The sequence below is a fragment of the Heptranchias perlo genome, chromosome 30, assembly GCF_035084215.1.
Source record: "Heptranchias perlo isolate sHepPer1 chromosome 30, sHepPer1.hap1, whole genome shotgun sequence".
NCBI classification, from domain to species: domain Eukaryota; kingdom Metazoa; phylum Chordata; class Chondrichthyes; order Hexanchiformes; family Hexanchidae; genus Heptranchias; species Heptranchias perlo.
The window spans coordinates 24,530,153-24,545,206 of NC_090354.1; the positions used below are offsets into that span (position 1 = coordinate 24,530,153).

The window sequence follows — 15,054 nt, forward strand, 5'->3', positions numbered from 1 at the left end:
GAATGGTTATAAGACTGAAATGTAATCAACCAAATAGAACAGCAGAAGTTTGTACAATACCAATTTAGCCTTATATAGTGCCTTTGGAAGAAGGGAAGAATCCAGACACCAAGCAGGAGTTGGGAGACATGGTTGATGAGGTTAAAAAGCATATTCCTTTAGGGAGTGATATTGGGGTAGATTTTCACCTTGCCACCTCAGTGTACAACTGATGCTGCGGATCAGCTGCCTCTTATAGAAACTGCCTAATTTTCATTTACATTCTTTTCAATGGATGTCATCGCCTTGATGGCAAGTTCAAAAACTACCCCATTACGATTGAAGGCTTTATCACTAATAGTTGAGCAGAGGGTGGGGAAAATACGCAGTAGAGCAGAATTGTAAAACAGAGAGTGTGAGCTAGGATAAACAACAGAGGTGATTGCTGAAGTAGTTTACCACAATGCCATGAAGCGGTTTATAAAAAAGGTCAAGAATTTCCAATGAATATGCTGGGACACAAGGAGCAAATCGAGTTCAGAGAGAACGGGGTGATGGAGGAATGAACGGCCTTTTAGATGAGTTTGTGTAGGTTAAAGGGAGGCCTTGGGAAGGCTAGCAAGGAGAGCACTGGAGAAGTTGAGACAAAAGACAATGAAGGCATGGGTGAGGGTTTCAGAAGTGGTGGGAGTGAGGTAGTAAAGGAGGAGTCATGCAATGCAAAGACTCAGTGGGGAAAATAGAGAAGATTTTAATGAGGAAGTCACCAGGAGTCATGCTTTTATCAAGGATAGCATGCCTTAAGAATATTACATCAGCAGTCTATCACAGTGCGGCCATAAGGACTGGAAAGCATAAATATCATACTGGTGCAATGTAGAGAGAGAGAGATGTTCTGAAATTGGGGCTAAGGATTGCTGTTGAAGCAGTGCCGAAAAAAATTATTCTGCAACTGACTCCTACTATATCTAATAAATATTACCCACATTTATCATCCCCCACCTGATTAGCAGGAAAGTGAGTCGTTGGATCTTGGGATATTGGTTCTGGGGATAGGGCTCTTTGTGACAGCATTACAATTTACCTATCCAGCCCATTAATCATGATTATTGCCTCCTTGGTGCAGTAGAGAACACATCTTCAGAGAGATGAGACTTAATGGGGTAGATTTTTGTCTGGGCCTGTTTCCGGGCCCAGACTCGGTGCTACACGACCAACATGCACCTGAACCAAGAGGCCCGAGGATCGATAGAAATTGATCCTCGGGCCTCATGAGCATACTTGGCGCGAGCTCCCAGCACTGGTCGTGCCTCCAGTCCCAGCCTTCACTCATTCAAAATATAATTACTACTTTTTTTTTACCAAAATGTATCATCTCACATTTGCTGACATTGCGTTTCATTTACCTTTTTTTTAACCATTCTACCATCTTTTTAGTATCCTCTTGTAATTTCCTTTGGTCCTCAGAATTATTTACTATGCCTCCTGTTTCAGCATTATCTGAAAACTGGGACACCACTCCCTCTAGCCCCATATCCAAACCATTGTTATATGCAGTGAACAGAAGCGGTACCATAACAGATACTCACCCCAGTCCTCCCAATCGCCAGCCTCCCCCCCACCCCTCCCAATTGCCAGCCTCCTCCCACCCCTCCCGATCGCAAGACTCCCCCCAGCCCTCCTGATCGCGACCCGGAGTTGATGCTTCCTTCCCGATGTCCAGGGACCATCGCCACGAGTCCTTGGGGTGGCCTCCTACTGCCAGCGCTCCCTCTCGCCCACCGGCCAGGCTATTAATTTGGCCAGCTGCCGGGCGGGAGGCGGCCGTACAATATGCTAATGAGGCCCTGCTATTAAGATTGGCCTTGCCAAGTTCTTCGGATGATTTTGGCCTACCCCATACCCTCCCCGACTCCCCGTTATTATCGGGACCATAATTTCTAGAGTCTCTGCTATTTCGTCCCCCATTTCCCTCAGGACCCTTGAATGTATCCCATCAGGTCACAGCACTTTGTCCTTCTTTAGCTTAATAAACTACTCTAATACTTTCATTTAATGTTTTTGTAATATCTCTCATCTCGCTTTTAACTAATTCAGGATTTATCTCTTCCCCAATATCCTTCTGTTTTGTAAACACTGAAGCACTTGTTAAGTATCCCCACCAATTTCTATTTATCCTCTACTCTCAGGGGTCCCAACTCTAATTTAAGAATTCTCTTTTTACTGATATATTTGTAGGATACTTTACTGTTCTTTTTAATATTTTTCAAGATTCCCTCCTAATTCCGTCTCCTCATCCCTCTCTTAACCTTTTTCCTTATTTTCTCATATTCTCTTTTATTTTTGTTATTTTTATCATACCTACAGGCTCCACATGCTCTCTTCTTCAATCCCACGTTACAACGGTGACAGCACTTCAAAAGTAATTAATTTACTGTAAAATGTTTTGGGACGTCCTGTGGTTGCGAAAGGCACTATATCAATCCAAGTTCTTTCTTTAGTTTGCTCCAAATCCCTTTATTTGTCCACGGCATCCTGAAACTTGAATTGGTCTGTTTTAATAGTATTTATTTATTGACAGATGCTGTACATGACACAATTTCATAATTTCCGTTGTTCACATTCAGGTAAAATAAAGTCCAGCCTCCATCCTAAAAAAAGTTCTTTGTTTTTTACTCTCACACACCATCATCTAAGGAATAGGGTACATTTTGCATTTTTTCATATCTGCAGTATTGGTCCTCTTGGTATGAGATTACCTAAGGAGTGATTCCATGCTCTTAGCTGGGAGCATGCTCCCTTTTATCACAGAACTACCTTTCTAGACCCATTAGCTTTGGGATGGCCTCAGAACAACCCAAAGTGCTTTACAGATGGATTACTTCCATATAGCCATTGTGCTACACAGACAAACATAGCAGCCAATTTGCATGAAGCAAAATCCCATAAAGAACAAATGATTAATGACCAGGTAAACTGTTTTTAGTGGTGTTGATCAAATGGAAAAATGTTGGCCAGGACACAAGAAGAGTTCCTTGCTCTTCTCCAAATAGTACCATGGGGTTTTACATCCACCTGAGAATGCAGACTTGATGTCTCATCCAAAATGCAGTACTTCCAAAAATGCAGCATTCCTTCAAACTGCACTGAAGTATCAACCGAGGTAGGTCACATATGTAGTGGGGCTTGAACCTACCACCCTTGGACTCCTAGGTGAGAGAGCCTAGCTGACAAGAAAAAAGAGAAAGAAGAATACGGGATAAATGGGACTGAAAAATACATGTATTTTACATTTTATTTAACATGTCAAGCCAGCATTTTGCATTGCTGTACTTAAGAAATGTTAGTACTCTATTTACTAGAACATGGTTATGCTTTTGTCGATACGGAAGTCCTTTCTTTAACTAGAGGTTTGCTTTATTGTAGTGAACCCTCTGATGCCAGGACTCCATAAGGACCCCTTTAGAAAAAGCAACACATTAGCTTCACAAGGAGCATCTTTCAAAGAGCCAAATACTTTGTTTGAGAAGAATTCTTTTTTTAATAAAATAATGTGCTAACACTTGTCAATTAATAGTTTTATAATACAAAAATAATTTGTACTTTATAAGCAAGAATTGAAACTGTTATTGTGATGTAACCACCTGCAGAAATGTCTACTATATATCACTGGTGAATAACAGTTCTTACAGTTTCAGCTTCAAAAAATAAAAGATTTAAAATAAGTATGAAATATAAAAATACTACTGTCTGATAATAAACAGTAGAATAACAAGCCATGCACAGCAGCATTCACTTTATACAGCCACAGCTTAACTTTGTCTATTATAGCCTTTAAGACAGTATATTTCATGAAAATCTCTCAAATATAACTTCACCATTATTTAATAATTTGTGTAAAAATATATGTAAATATTGACTGCAGTTAAGTGTCGCAGTGGTAAACTGCTGACCTGAAAGAGTGAGTTACAATGTACCACACCCAAAGGTTGAGGCTACTGCACACGAGGTCACGTCTACAAGTGTAGGAGTAATAGTTTGCTATGTACAGCTCAAACTGTGGTCAATGTATGTTTTGTTACATCATTAAGCTGAATTTATTTCACAAATGGAACTATTCTCATCCATTTTGTGAAGACAGTAGCCTGCTTATGCCACCAGTCATATATTCTGGTCTATTGTCCACAAACATCAGTTACTGAAGACTATTACTCAATGTCATCAATTAGGCAAAGGTGAAACTATTTTCTTCCACAAGATGACTCTATAACCAGTAACGTGTATTATTTCAATTAAAGAGTATAATAAACACAGGGTGGTCCAAATTACAGTAGTTGGCTAATTTTTTAGATTGTTGCTAAATGTTGACCCTGAAAATCCGCGGAGCTGTTCCATAGCTTAAGTGCCATGGTGGGGGGGTTACCAAATTAGATTATCACTAGCCAGCACCCGTGCTGCTATGCGCATCTGTCAGAAGGAGGAGGGGACAGGAAACGCAGTGCTGGACAGCTGCTAGTTCAGCTGCCGGCTAATTAAATTATTTTAAGGACTGATTGTTCCCCCCCTCCCTTGGAAGGGGGCTGATTCTACAGACATCCAGGCAATTATTTCCAAGGCCGGACCCTCAGGTGAGCCCCACATTCACCACTTGAGTGCCAGTGGAACAAGGTGCTTGACAGAAGGGAGGTCAGAGCTGAGGAAGTTCCTGGCATAGGAATGCCTTCCTCCCCAGCCCGCCCACCCCCCAACATCAGGGGGCATGTTTGGGGTTCCCACCTGCTTCGCTGCACTCCTGGCCAATTTACGCCAGATGTGCACCACTGGACCCTGCAGATTTTAAGGGTCTTTGTTTTATTTATACTGTACACAGTATAGTCAGACAGTCCTTAACAAGTTAATAGAAAGATGGCCTACCTTGGTAGAGTCTTTGGGGTTGAAACCATGCTATGCAATGTTAGTAATAAACTCCTCTGTTATGATTTTAACAAAGGCGTTAACCCATGGATAACGGCCCCAATATTTGCAGGGAGGGAGCAGGGGCGACTGCCAGCAGCCAGGACATATGGAGGTCCTGCCAAATTTAACGGCAGGACCTCATTTGAATTTTTTTCTCCGTTTCCCACCCGGCAGATTGAGAGGCTGGCTGGCTCTCGGGCAGGAAGGTGTGCACTAGAAGGCCGCAGCCAGGGACCAGAGAGGAGGGAGGGTGAGATCGCGGTGGGCGGCCGATCGCAGGGACGGGGTCTGGAGATCGCAGGGAGTGGTCTGGAGATCGCAGGGAGTGGTCTGGAGATCGCAGGGAGGAGTCCGGAGATCACAGGGAGAGGGTCAGCCGATCGTGGGGAGGGGATCTGGAGAGATGGTGGGGAGGTTCGGAGAGATCACGGGGAGGGGTGTTCAGCCAATCGTGGATCAGATCGCGGCAGGTTAGCTTGGGGGGCCGGGGGCAGCACTCCTGCCCCTCCTGACCCACAAGCAGTGCTGGAAAACACTTACCCGCTGGATATGGCAATTCTCATCTCCCTTCAGCTGCTGGGTTTCCCGAACCCTGGGAACCTCGGCAGGCAGCCGTTAAATCTGAATGTCTGGTAAAATCTGAGGCACGCAGCAACATTAACATATTAAAATGACTGACCCGCCTCTCGAGAGCAGGTTACTTGCCCAGCCCCCAACTCGCCCCGGTTAAACCGGAAGTAGGCACATTCGCCGCTGTTTGAGGTCGGGTTTCACATTTTTAAGAATTTAACTCCCACCCGCTCTGGGGGTTTAAAATTCTCCCCAACATGCTTGTTACAATATCAGACAAAAGAATTTAATACCAATGCAATCATGAATGATAATTGCATTCATCTTTCTTCTACAAAAGTATCCTCCCCTGACCCTGGAGGTCATGTTCTTTTGCTGTGACACCCGCCCTTTCTTTAAATGTTTTATAATATAGATACTTCCCCAAGTGACTCCCTCGTCTCGTCCAATATATATATGGCAAACTCAGTTTGGTTTTACGCTGAAAGCTAATTTTCTGTAAGCAAGTTATCAGGCCTGCAGGGCCTGAGACGACAGTTGGATGGGAGTGTGGTATTTGGCCTCTAAGCTCTCCACAACTTAGTAATCAGCCTACACAACATCTTGAAACCATGTATATACAAGATAAAAAGTTAAAATTATGGTGAAGTTTAATGTGATCAATGTAAAATGGCTAAACTCTATAGAACCTACAAGTCAGGAGTGTGATGGAATACTTTTCACTTTCTTGGATGAGTGCAACTGCAACAACACTCAAGAAGCCGGACACCATCCATTACAATGCAGTCCACTTAATCCGTACTTTATCCACTAGCCTAACGTTCAACCTCTCCATCACCAGTGTAACGTGACTGCAGTGTGAATTATCTACAGGATGCATTTCAGCAAGGCTTCTTCGGCAGCACCTCCCAAACCTGTGACCTCCATCACCTTGAAGGACAAGGGCAGCAGGTGCATCAGAACACCATCAACTTCTAGTTTCCCTCTGTCACACACCATCCTGACTTGGACATAGATCACCATTTCTTCATCGTCACTGAGTCAAAATCCTAGATCTCACTACCTAACAGCACTGTGGGAGCACCTTCACTACATGGACATCAGCGGTTCAAGAAGAAAGCTCACTACCACCTTTTCAAAGGCAACAAGGGTTGGGCAATGAATGCTGATCTTGCCAGTGATACCCACATCCCAAGAATGAATTTTAAAAATTGTCCCTATTGAAAGAATTATCGAGGTGCTTTACAGCACTGCTAATGATTAATTGTGAACTAATATTGAGAGATTCCTAAACCATCCAAAAGGTTAATTTAACATTAAAGAGTTACAGGTTTCAGAATCCATCCTCTGTACAAAGACATAATTAATTGGTAATTGATAAACTGTAGCCAAGCATGCTTCATTGCAAGTACAGAAATGAGACATATGTACCAAAGCAATGTTTATGAACAATCCATATAGGCTAAAATTTTCCACTTGTGCATTACAGTTTGACTGATGGGAAATAGCTACAGTCACAACTACATTTACTTTCCTGTGCTGGTAGATGAGAGCATCATTCAATTTTCTGATGCTGTTCAGATATTTTAACAATACTTACGGAAATTAATACAGAGAGCACAATAGAGGGAGGGGGAGAGAATGTGGAAGTCAATCAAGGACGATATTGGATCAGCCGCCCATTGACTTCCATTGACTTCAATGGGAATGAAAATCAGAAGAGATGTATAACGGGCGGCTGACCCAATATCGCCTGATTTACACTATCACCCAAAGTCAAAATTACCCCAATTGTAACTGATCTGAAGTAAATGTCTAAAAGTTCCCAGGCAGCCCAACTTAATTTTCATTATTGCTGATTTTAGATCTGCTAAGGCTGCATGTACACTGCGGCTACAGTTCTGAGGCTGATAATTGCAACTCGGGTTCCAAACAGGCAGAATCCTGTTTCCCTTTTTTTGCCTCTACTTGACTGGGCCTCCTGCCACTCTGCGGATACAGGATGGCCCTTTGTGCGTTCACCTCGTGTACCAAGGCCTCTAGTGCGTCATCTGAGAACCTTGGCGCACGCTCTCAAGTGGGTCCAGCCATTACTACAGCCACAGTGCACCTCCCCTTTAAGAGGTGTAGGCTGCCTTTAAGTAGTACTGTCCACTCTCCATATTGGGCTCCCTGCTGGTGCGTGCAGCCACTCAGCAGTGCAGGTAGCGCTGGCTGCACGCAGAAATCATGGAGATTATCAGGCAGCACGAATCTGATGTGCTACCTGCATCTCAAAGACCAGACGCGGATTAATCGCATACCATGACACCCAAGCCTAGTTTCGGGGGTTATCCAATTTAACCCCTTATGTGTTCACATCCTGCAGTGGGACTTGAACGCATAAGCTTCTGACTCAGAGGCAAGACTGCTACCAACTGAGGCAAGCTGATATTGGCTCAGTATAAATCTGTGAGCCTCAGAGATCTAGTAGTAAACAAAAATAAATTACATTGCACATCATAATGATTAACCATGCTATCAAACATATCACTTGCCTGTTCTCATGATTCTGAAATGTAAATAAAATAAATGAAATGGTCGGTGCTAAATGTTTATTACATTTTACAAATCAAAGTGACGCAGACATACAGCAGTTCTAACAGCTTCTGAAATGAGGGAATGCATTGATCAGACTAGTAATGTCCAAAACCCTAAACCTGATGAGAAACATTGAATAGCGACCTTGAACAATGAGGCTGTGCAAATCCATTGCAATATACTACACAAAATATTTTGTGCTTTAATTACAGCTTTGCTGCAGGTATTATCAGCCACGCTCCAAAGAAGTATTGTTGGAACTCTGAAGTAGAGTACTCCCACAATCAAATCAGTATGGTTAATTATTTGAACTAGACAACAGCTATTGAAGTATATTGAAATACTGAGCAAACCATGTATTAAATTCCTGACTGCATCCATCACTGAACCAACTCCCCCACCTGAGTGTCCCTGAACTCACTCAAGCCAGAATGCAGGAATGTCTGGGTGTTGTGAGGCACTAGATACTGTATACTGTACAGGCACTGTATAGTCAGCCTAACATCGGTGGTGGTGTAACTTTTAGAGACAATAATCCGGAACAAAATTAATTGCCATTTGGAAGAACATGGGTTAATGAATGAAAGCCAGCACGGATTTGTTAAAGGCAAATTGTATCTGACAAACTTTAATGAAGTAATGGAGGGGGTTGATGAGGCTAGTACGGTTAATGTTGTGTATATGGACTTTCAAAAGGCATTTGATAAAGTACCATATAATAGACTTGTTAGCAAAATTGAAGCCCATGGGATTAAAAGGGCAGTGACAGCATGGAGACGAAATTGGCTAAGGAACAGAAAGCAGAGAGTAGTGGTGAACGATTGTTTTTCAGAGTGGAGGGAAATACACCGTGGTTTCCCCCAGGGATTGGTATTAGGACCACTGCTCTTTTTGATGTATATTAATGACCTGGACTTGGTTATACAGGGCATAATTTCAAAGTATGCAGATGACACAAAACTTGGAAATATGGTAAACAGTGAGGAGGATAGTAGCAGACTTCAGGAGGACACAGACAGACTAATGACATGGGCAGACATAGGAACATAGGAACAGAAGTAGGCCATTCAGCCCCTCGAGCCTGTTCCGCCATTAAATGAGATCATGGCTAATCTGTATCCTAACTCCATTTACCCGCCTTGGCTCCATATCCCTTAATACTCTTGGCTAGCAAAAATCTATCGATCTCAGATTTAAAATGATCAATTGAGCTAGCACCTACTGCTTTTTGTGGGAGAGAGTTCCACACTTCTACCACCCTTTGCATGAAGAAGTGTTTCCTAACTTCTCTCCTGAATGGCCTGGCTCTGATTTTAAGGTTCTGTCCCCTTGTCCTAGGCTCCCCCACCAGCGGAAAAAGTTTCTCTCTTTCTACTCTATCTATTCCTTTCAAAATCCTAAAAACCTCAATCAAATCACCCCTTAACCTTGTATATTCCAGGAAATACAAGCCTAGTTTATGTAATCTCTCCTCATAATTTAACACATTATGGAGCCCTGGTAACATTCTGGTGAATCTGCACTTCACTCCTTCCAAGGCTAATATATACTTTCTAATGTGCGGTGCCCAGAACTGAACACTGCACTCCAGATGTGGTCTAACCAGGGCTTTGTACAGCTATAGCAAAACTTCCTCCCCATTATATTCCAGCCCTCTAGATATAAAGGCTAACATTCCATTAACCTTTTTGATTATTTTTTGTACCTGACCAGGCAAATGGCAGATGAAATTTAATGCAGAGAAGTGAGAAGTGATGCATTTTGATAGGAAGAATGAGGAGGGGCAGTATAAACAAAATGGTATAATTTAAAGGGGGTGCAGAAACAGAGAAACCTGGGGGTTTACGTACACAAATCTTTGAAGATGGCAGGACAAGTTGATAAGGCTGTTGAAAAAGCATATAGGATCTGTGGCTTTATAAATAGAAGCATTGAGTACAAAAGCAGGGAAGTTATACTGAACCTTTATAAATCACTGGTTAGGCTTCAGCTGGAGTGTTGTGTCCAGTTCTGGGCACCACAATTTAGGAAGGATGTCAAGGCCTTGGAGATGGTGTGGAGAAGATTTTTACTTGGATATGCACTTGAAGTGCCATAACCTACAAGGCTACGGACCAAGTGCTGGAAAGTGGGATTAGGCTGGGTGGCTCATTTTCAGCCGGTGCAGACACGATGGGTTGAATGGCCTCCTTCTGTGCCGTAAATTTTCTATGATTCTATGATTTACTAGAATGGTACTGGAAATGAGGGACTTCAGTTATGCGGAGAGACTAGAGAAGCTGGGATTGTTCTCCTTAGAGCAGAGATGGTTAAGGGAAGATTTAAGTGAGGTGTTCAAAATTATGAAGGGTTTTTATCGAGTAAATAGGGAGAAACTGTTGCCAGTGGCAGGAGGGTTGGCAACCAGAGGACACAGATTCAAGATAAAAAGAACCGTAGGGGAGATGGGGAGAATTTTTTTTAACGCAGCGAGTTGTTATGATTTGGAATGCACTGTCTGAAAGTGTGGTGAAAGCAGATTCAATAGTAACTTTCAAAAGGTAATTGGATATTTACTTGAAGGGGAGAAATTTTCAGGGCTATGTGGAAAGAGCTGGGGAGTAGGACAAATTGGATTGTTCTTTCAAACAGGCATGATGGATCGAATGGCCTCCTTTTGTGCTGTATGATTCTATGATTCTGTACAGTACTTCGGGGTTTGGATAACACACCACAGACTGATGCCAAGAAAATTCTGTTCAAATACCATTACTTGGACTTTATGCTCGGGGAGGGGGATATTTTAAATTTATTGCAACCACTGATCAAAGGCATTGGTTTTTCTGGGAGTAAATAAACACCTTTGGCAGTAAAAGTGACAAAGCAGTGCTGATTGAGAATGCCCAGCTCCCATAAGGGTCAGATACTGAACTGTTTGCTGAATTTTGATACCACAATTCAAAGATTAACTAGAGCATATGGCATCTTATACTTTTACAATTTTTATGGTATAATATACAAGTGGTAAAATGTAAGGATTTCTAAATGATTATGGAATTTATCACAGAATAAAAGCGTATCAAGCACTAGAAGTGCTTAGCAAAGTGGTCAGAAGAAAAATAAATATTTGCATTTGTATAGCATTTTCTCACTTCACGAAAATGCCTCAAAGTGTTTCAGACAATGAATGATAAGTTCAGTATATCAATATGTAATGAATCTTTGATGTAAACTTGTATTTGAGGAACTGTTTCATCGTTTTAACTTTTTATTTAGATATATTTTAATAAGCAGGATCAAAACACAAGCAAATAGTTGCAATAGTTGCAAGGAAACAACTTTACGATACACTTTAAACTTGAACAGTGATCACCCTGATGCTGCAGTTGGCGTATAAACAGAAACTGAGGCCTGCAACCTCCGAGCGAATTGTACTGGAGCTTGGGAGCGGAGATTAGGGGTTCATACCTGAACTGCAGATCCCAGACTGCAGTGTAAACATGGTCCCCTGCAGTTTAGAATCCAAAGGGCAGAGTAGAGTGAGGGCTTGGCTGGAGTTTTGCCGGAAAGTCAAGATAAAAAAATAGCAATTTAATCAAAAATCTTTGATCGATGGGTTGTCTCTCCTGGGGATAAAGGACAATTTTAATTGTTGGTAAATTTCCTGTGTGCAAGCATTGTGACATCGACATGCACATGTCATGATGCAATAAGGCAAACGGTCTTCATGGCCATTTAAATCCAGGCATCTAGTTCTGGAGGAACCAGTATAACTTGGCTCTCCAAACCTAGAATTTTTTCTCCGTCCAATTCTGACGGTGTGAATGCACTATTAGAAATTACACTGTGGATCTAGATATGCAAAGCGAGTTCATGTTTTTCTGTAACTAGAGGTCACAGATTTAAGATAATTGTCAAAAGAACCAGAGGTGAGATGAGGAGAATTTTTTACGCAGCGAGTTGTTATGATCTGGATTGTACTGCCTGAAAGGGTGCTGGAAGTGGGTTCAATAGTAACTTTCAAAAAGGAATTGAAGGGGAAAAATTTGCAGGGCTATTGGGAAAGAGCAGAGGAGTGGGAGTAATCGGATAGCTCTTTCAAAGAGCTTGCACAGGCATGATGGGCCAAATGGCCTCCTTCTGTGCTGTATCATTCTATGATTCCATCAGTCATTCTACCACCAGAGGCTCTGAATGTGTACAAAAGTGTAGTAGAGTGAGACCAATAAGAATTAAAGGCTGTCACATCAGTCAGTGAAAGCTATTCTTAATCTCCATTATAGTAGAATTAAATTATGTTCCCTATAAAAGGTACCAGGTCTACCCTATAAAAAATTTCTGGGCCATCTGGGGAACTTGGCTTCTACCACGAACCACAGTAGACGATTGGGAGTATACAAGAGGCCAATAAACAACAACAACTTGTATTGATATAGCACCTTTAATGTAAAAAAAACTCAAGGCATTTCACAGAGACGAAATCAAACAAAAAAGGATGCCGAGCCAAATAAAAGGATAATAGGAATGACCAAAAGTTTGGTCAAAGTGGTGGGTTTTAAGGAGGGTCTTAGGAGGAGAGGTAGATGGAAAGTCAGAGTCATTTGCAGGGAGGGGAATTCCTGAGTGTGGGACCAAGGTGGCTGACAGAACAACTGGCAGTAGTGGGGTGAAGGGAGGGGAAATGCATAAGAAGCCAGAGTCAAGAGGAATGGAGCTCAGAGTGGAGGGTATAGGGCTGAAGGAAGGTACAGAATTAGGGAGGGGTGAAACCAGGATGGGATTTGAACATCTGCTAGCGAATTTTAAATTGGATGTGTTGGGGGACAGGGAGCCAATATAGGTCAGCAAGGAGTGATGGGTAAGCAGGACTTTGTATGGGATAGGATATGGGCAATAGAGTTTAGCATGAAGTTTACAGAGTGTGAAGGGTGGGACGCCAGCCAGGAGAGCATTAGGCTTTTCAAATTTGAAGCTGCAGATGGGCTGAGACAGGAACAGAGGTGGGCGATGTTGCATTGGTGGAAGTAGGCGATCTTTGTGGTGGAGAGGATATGGGTCGGGAGTTCAGATCAGAGTCAAATAGGATGTTGAGGGTGCAATCAGAGTCATTCATCCTGAGACAGTGGCAAGAGTATGACATTTTTGGTGGGACCAAAGACTTTGGTCTTGCCAGTGTTTAGCTGGAGTAAATTGCAGCTCATCTAAGACTGGACGTCAAATAAGCAGTCAGACAAAACAGGCAGTGGGGGTGTTGAGAGTGGTGGTAGAAAGGTAGAGCTGGATGTCATCAGATTACAGGTGAAAGCTGACCCCATGTCTTTGGATGATGTTACCATGCGGCAGGATGTAGATGAGGAAGAGGAGGGGGCCAAATATAAATCCTTGGGGGACTCCAGAGGGAACAGTGCGGAGGCAGGAAGAGAAACCATTGCTGGAGAGGCTCTGGCTACAATTAAGTAGATAAGAGTGGAACCAAGCAAGGGCAGTCTCAATGAGCTGGACAACGAAGAAGAGGCACTAGAGAAGGATGGTTTAGTTGACCATGTAAAAGGCTGCGGAGAGGTTGATTTGGCATAATGCACAACGATCACAGTCACTGAAGATGTCATTTGTGACTGATCAAGGCCATTTCAGAGCTGTGGTAGGGGTGGAAACCTGATTGACGAGATTTAAAGATAACATTGCAGGAATGATGGACATAGATTTGGGAGGTGACAACACATACAAGGACTTTGGCGAGGAAAACAAGATTGGAGATGGGGCAATCGCTTGCATAGACAAAGGGATCAAGGATGTGTTTTCTGAGGAAGACTTGATGATGGCAATTTTGAAAGTGAGCGAGATATTACTTGAGGAGAAGGAACCATTTATAATGTCAACTTGCATGGGGGCCAGGGAGGGAAGTTCGGTGGTCAACAATTTAGTGGGAATGGGGTCAAGGGAGTAGGAGGTGGATGTCATGGACAGGATGAGGTCAGAGAAGGCATGAGAGGAAACAGGAGGGAAACTAAAGAAAAACACAGGTTCAGGACAGAGGGAGCATGAGGAGAGATATTGCTTAATGGGAAAAAGGAGGGAAAAGGAGCAGAGGCAGTTCAACGGATGGTCTCAACCTTAGTGCTGGATATAATCTAATATAATCTAAATAAATCATCTCATGAGAATGTAATTAATTGATGCCCCCTTTATAACATGGACTCTATTATTATGGAAGTGCATCTATAATATATCTCAGTTCTCAGTTCCCTTGTTGCCAAATTCATCCCATTCATACTGTGGGGTGGATTTGACAATAACAGAAAAACTGGACAGTTTAAAATTCAATCTCGTGCATGCGCAGTTATGACATTGTTCTGTTTGCAATTAAGCTGAAAAGCGTACATTATCCTTTCTGACTGCAACATTTCCCAGAACACCTGGCAGGCCATATTGGCAGCTTCACCTCGCACCATATGCCCAGGATGTACCTACATAAGACAGTCTGACTGTAGTCCAATGGGTTCTCCACCAGGATATCATCTGATTTTAATGCGTAAAATACAACAGTTTATGTGATGCATCATTGGGCACGGGGGTGGGGGGAGGGGCTAAATTGGGCTGCATAGTGCCTGTTGTGTAGGTGCTACAGGGACTCCTATGCACCAAAAATGGCATCCGAAATATATGCGCACACTTCCGGCGTTATCTGCGCAGGACGCCATCTTTGTAAAGGTGGTTGTGCACACGCACGTAACGTGCGCCAGAAGCATGTAAAGTAAGGAAATTATGAGGTAAGTCAACATGTAACGCTGATTTGAAGCAGTCGGCGACATTTTCAAACTCCCCGCTCCAGCTAACGCACTGTCCTAACCTCGCACAGCTGAACAGGAGTTAAAGGGCATGAAAGACCACCCCCCCACCCCAGCGCTATTTAAAGGGAGCATGCAGGAGTTACAGGTTAGCTGCTGGATTAGTTATTCTGGCTGCTGGTACAATTGTATGCGTTTTTGG

The 15,054-nt window shown here is 42.8% G+C and overlaps 1 protein-coding gene across 2 annotated transcripts in view; it reads left to right on the forward strand.

Annotated features, from left to right (window-relative positions):
• LOC137300170 (uncharacterized) overlaps nt 1–3,537 on the forward strand; it is a 52,254-nt gene extending 48,717 nt beyond the window's left edge. For both annotated transcript variants that reach the window (XM_067969246.1, XM_067969247.1), the window contains one exon: nt 3,406–3,537. In XM_067969246.1, coding sequence (XP_067825347.1) covers nt 3,406–3,433 — 28 coding nt within the window. In that variant the 3' untranslated portion in view covers nt 3,434–3,537. The remainder of the gene's footprint in view (nt 1–3,405) is intronic.
• The last annotated feature ends 11,517 nt before the right edge of the window (nt 3,538–15,054 follow it).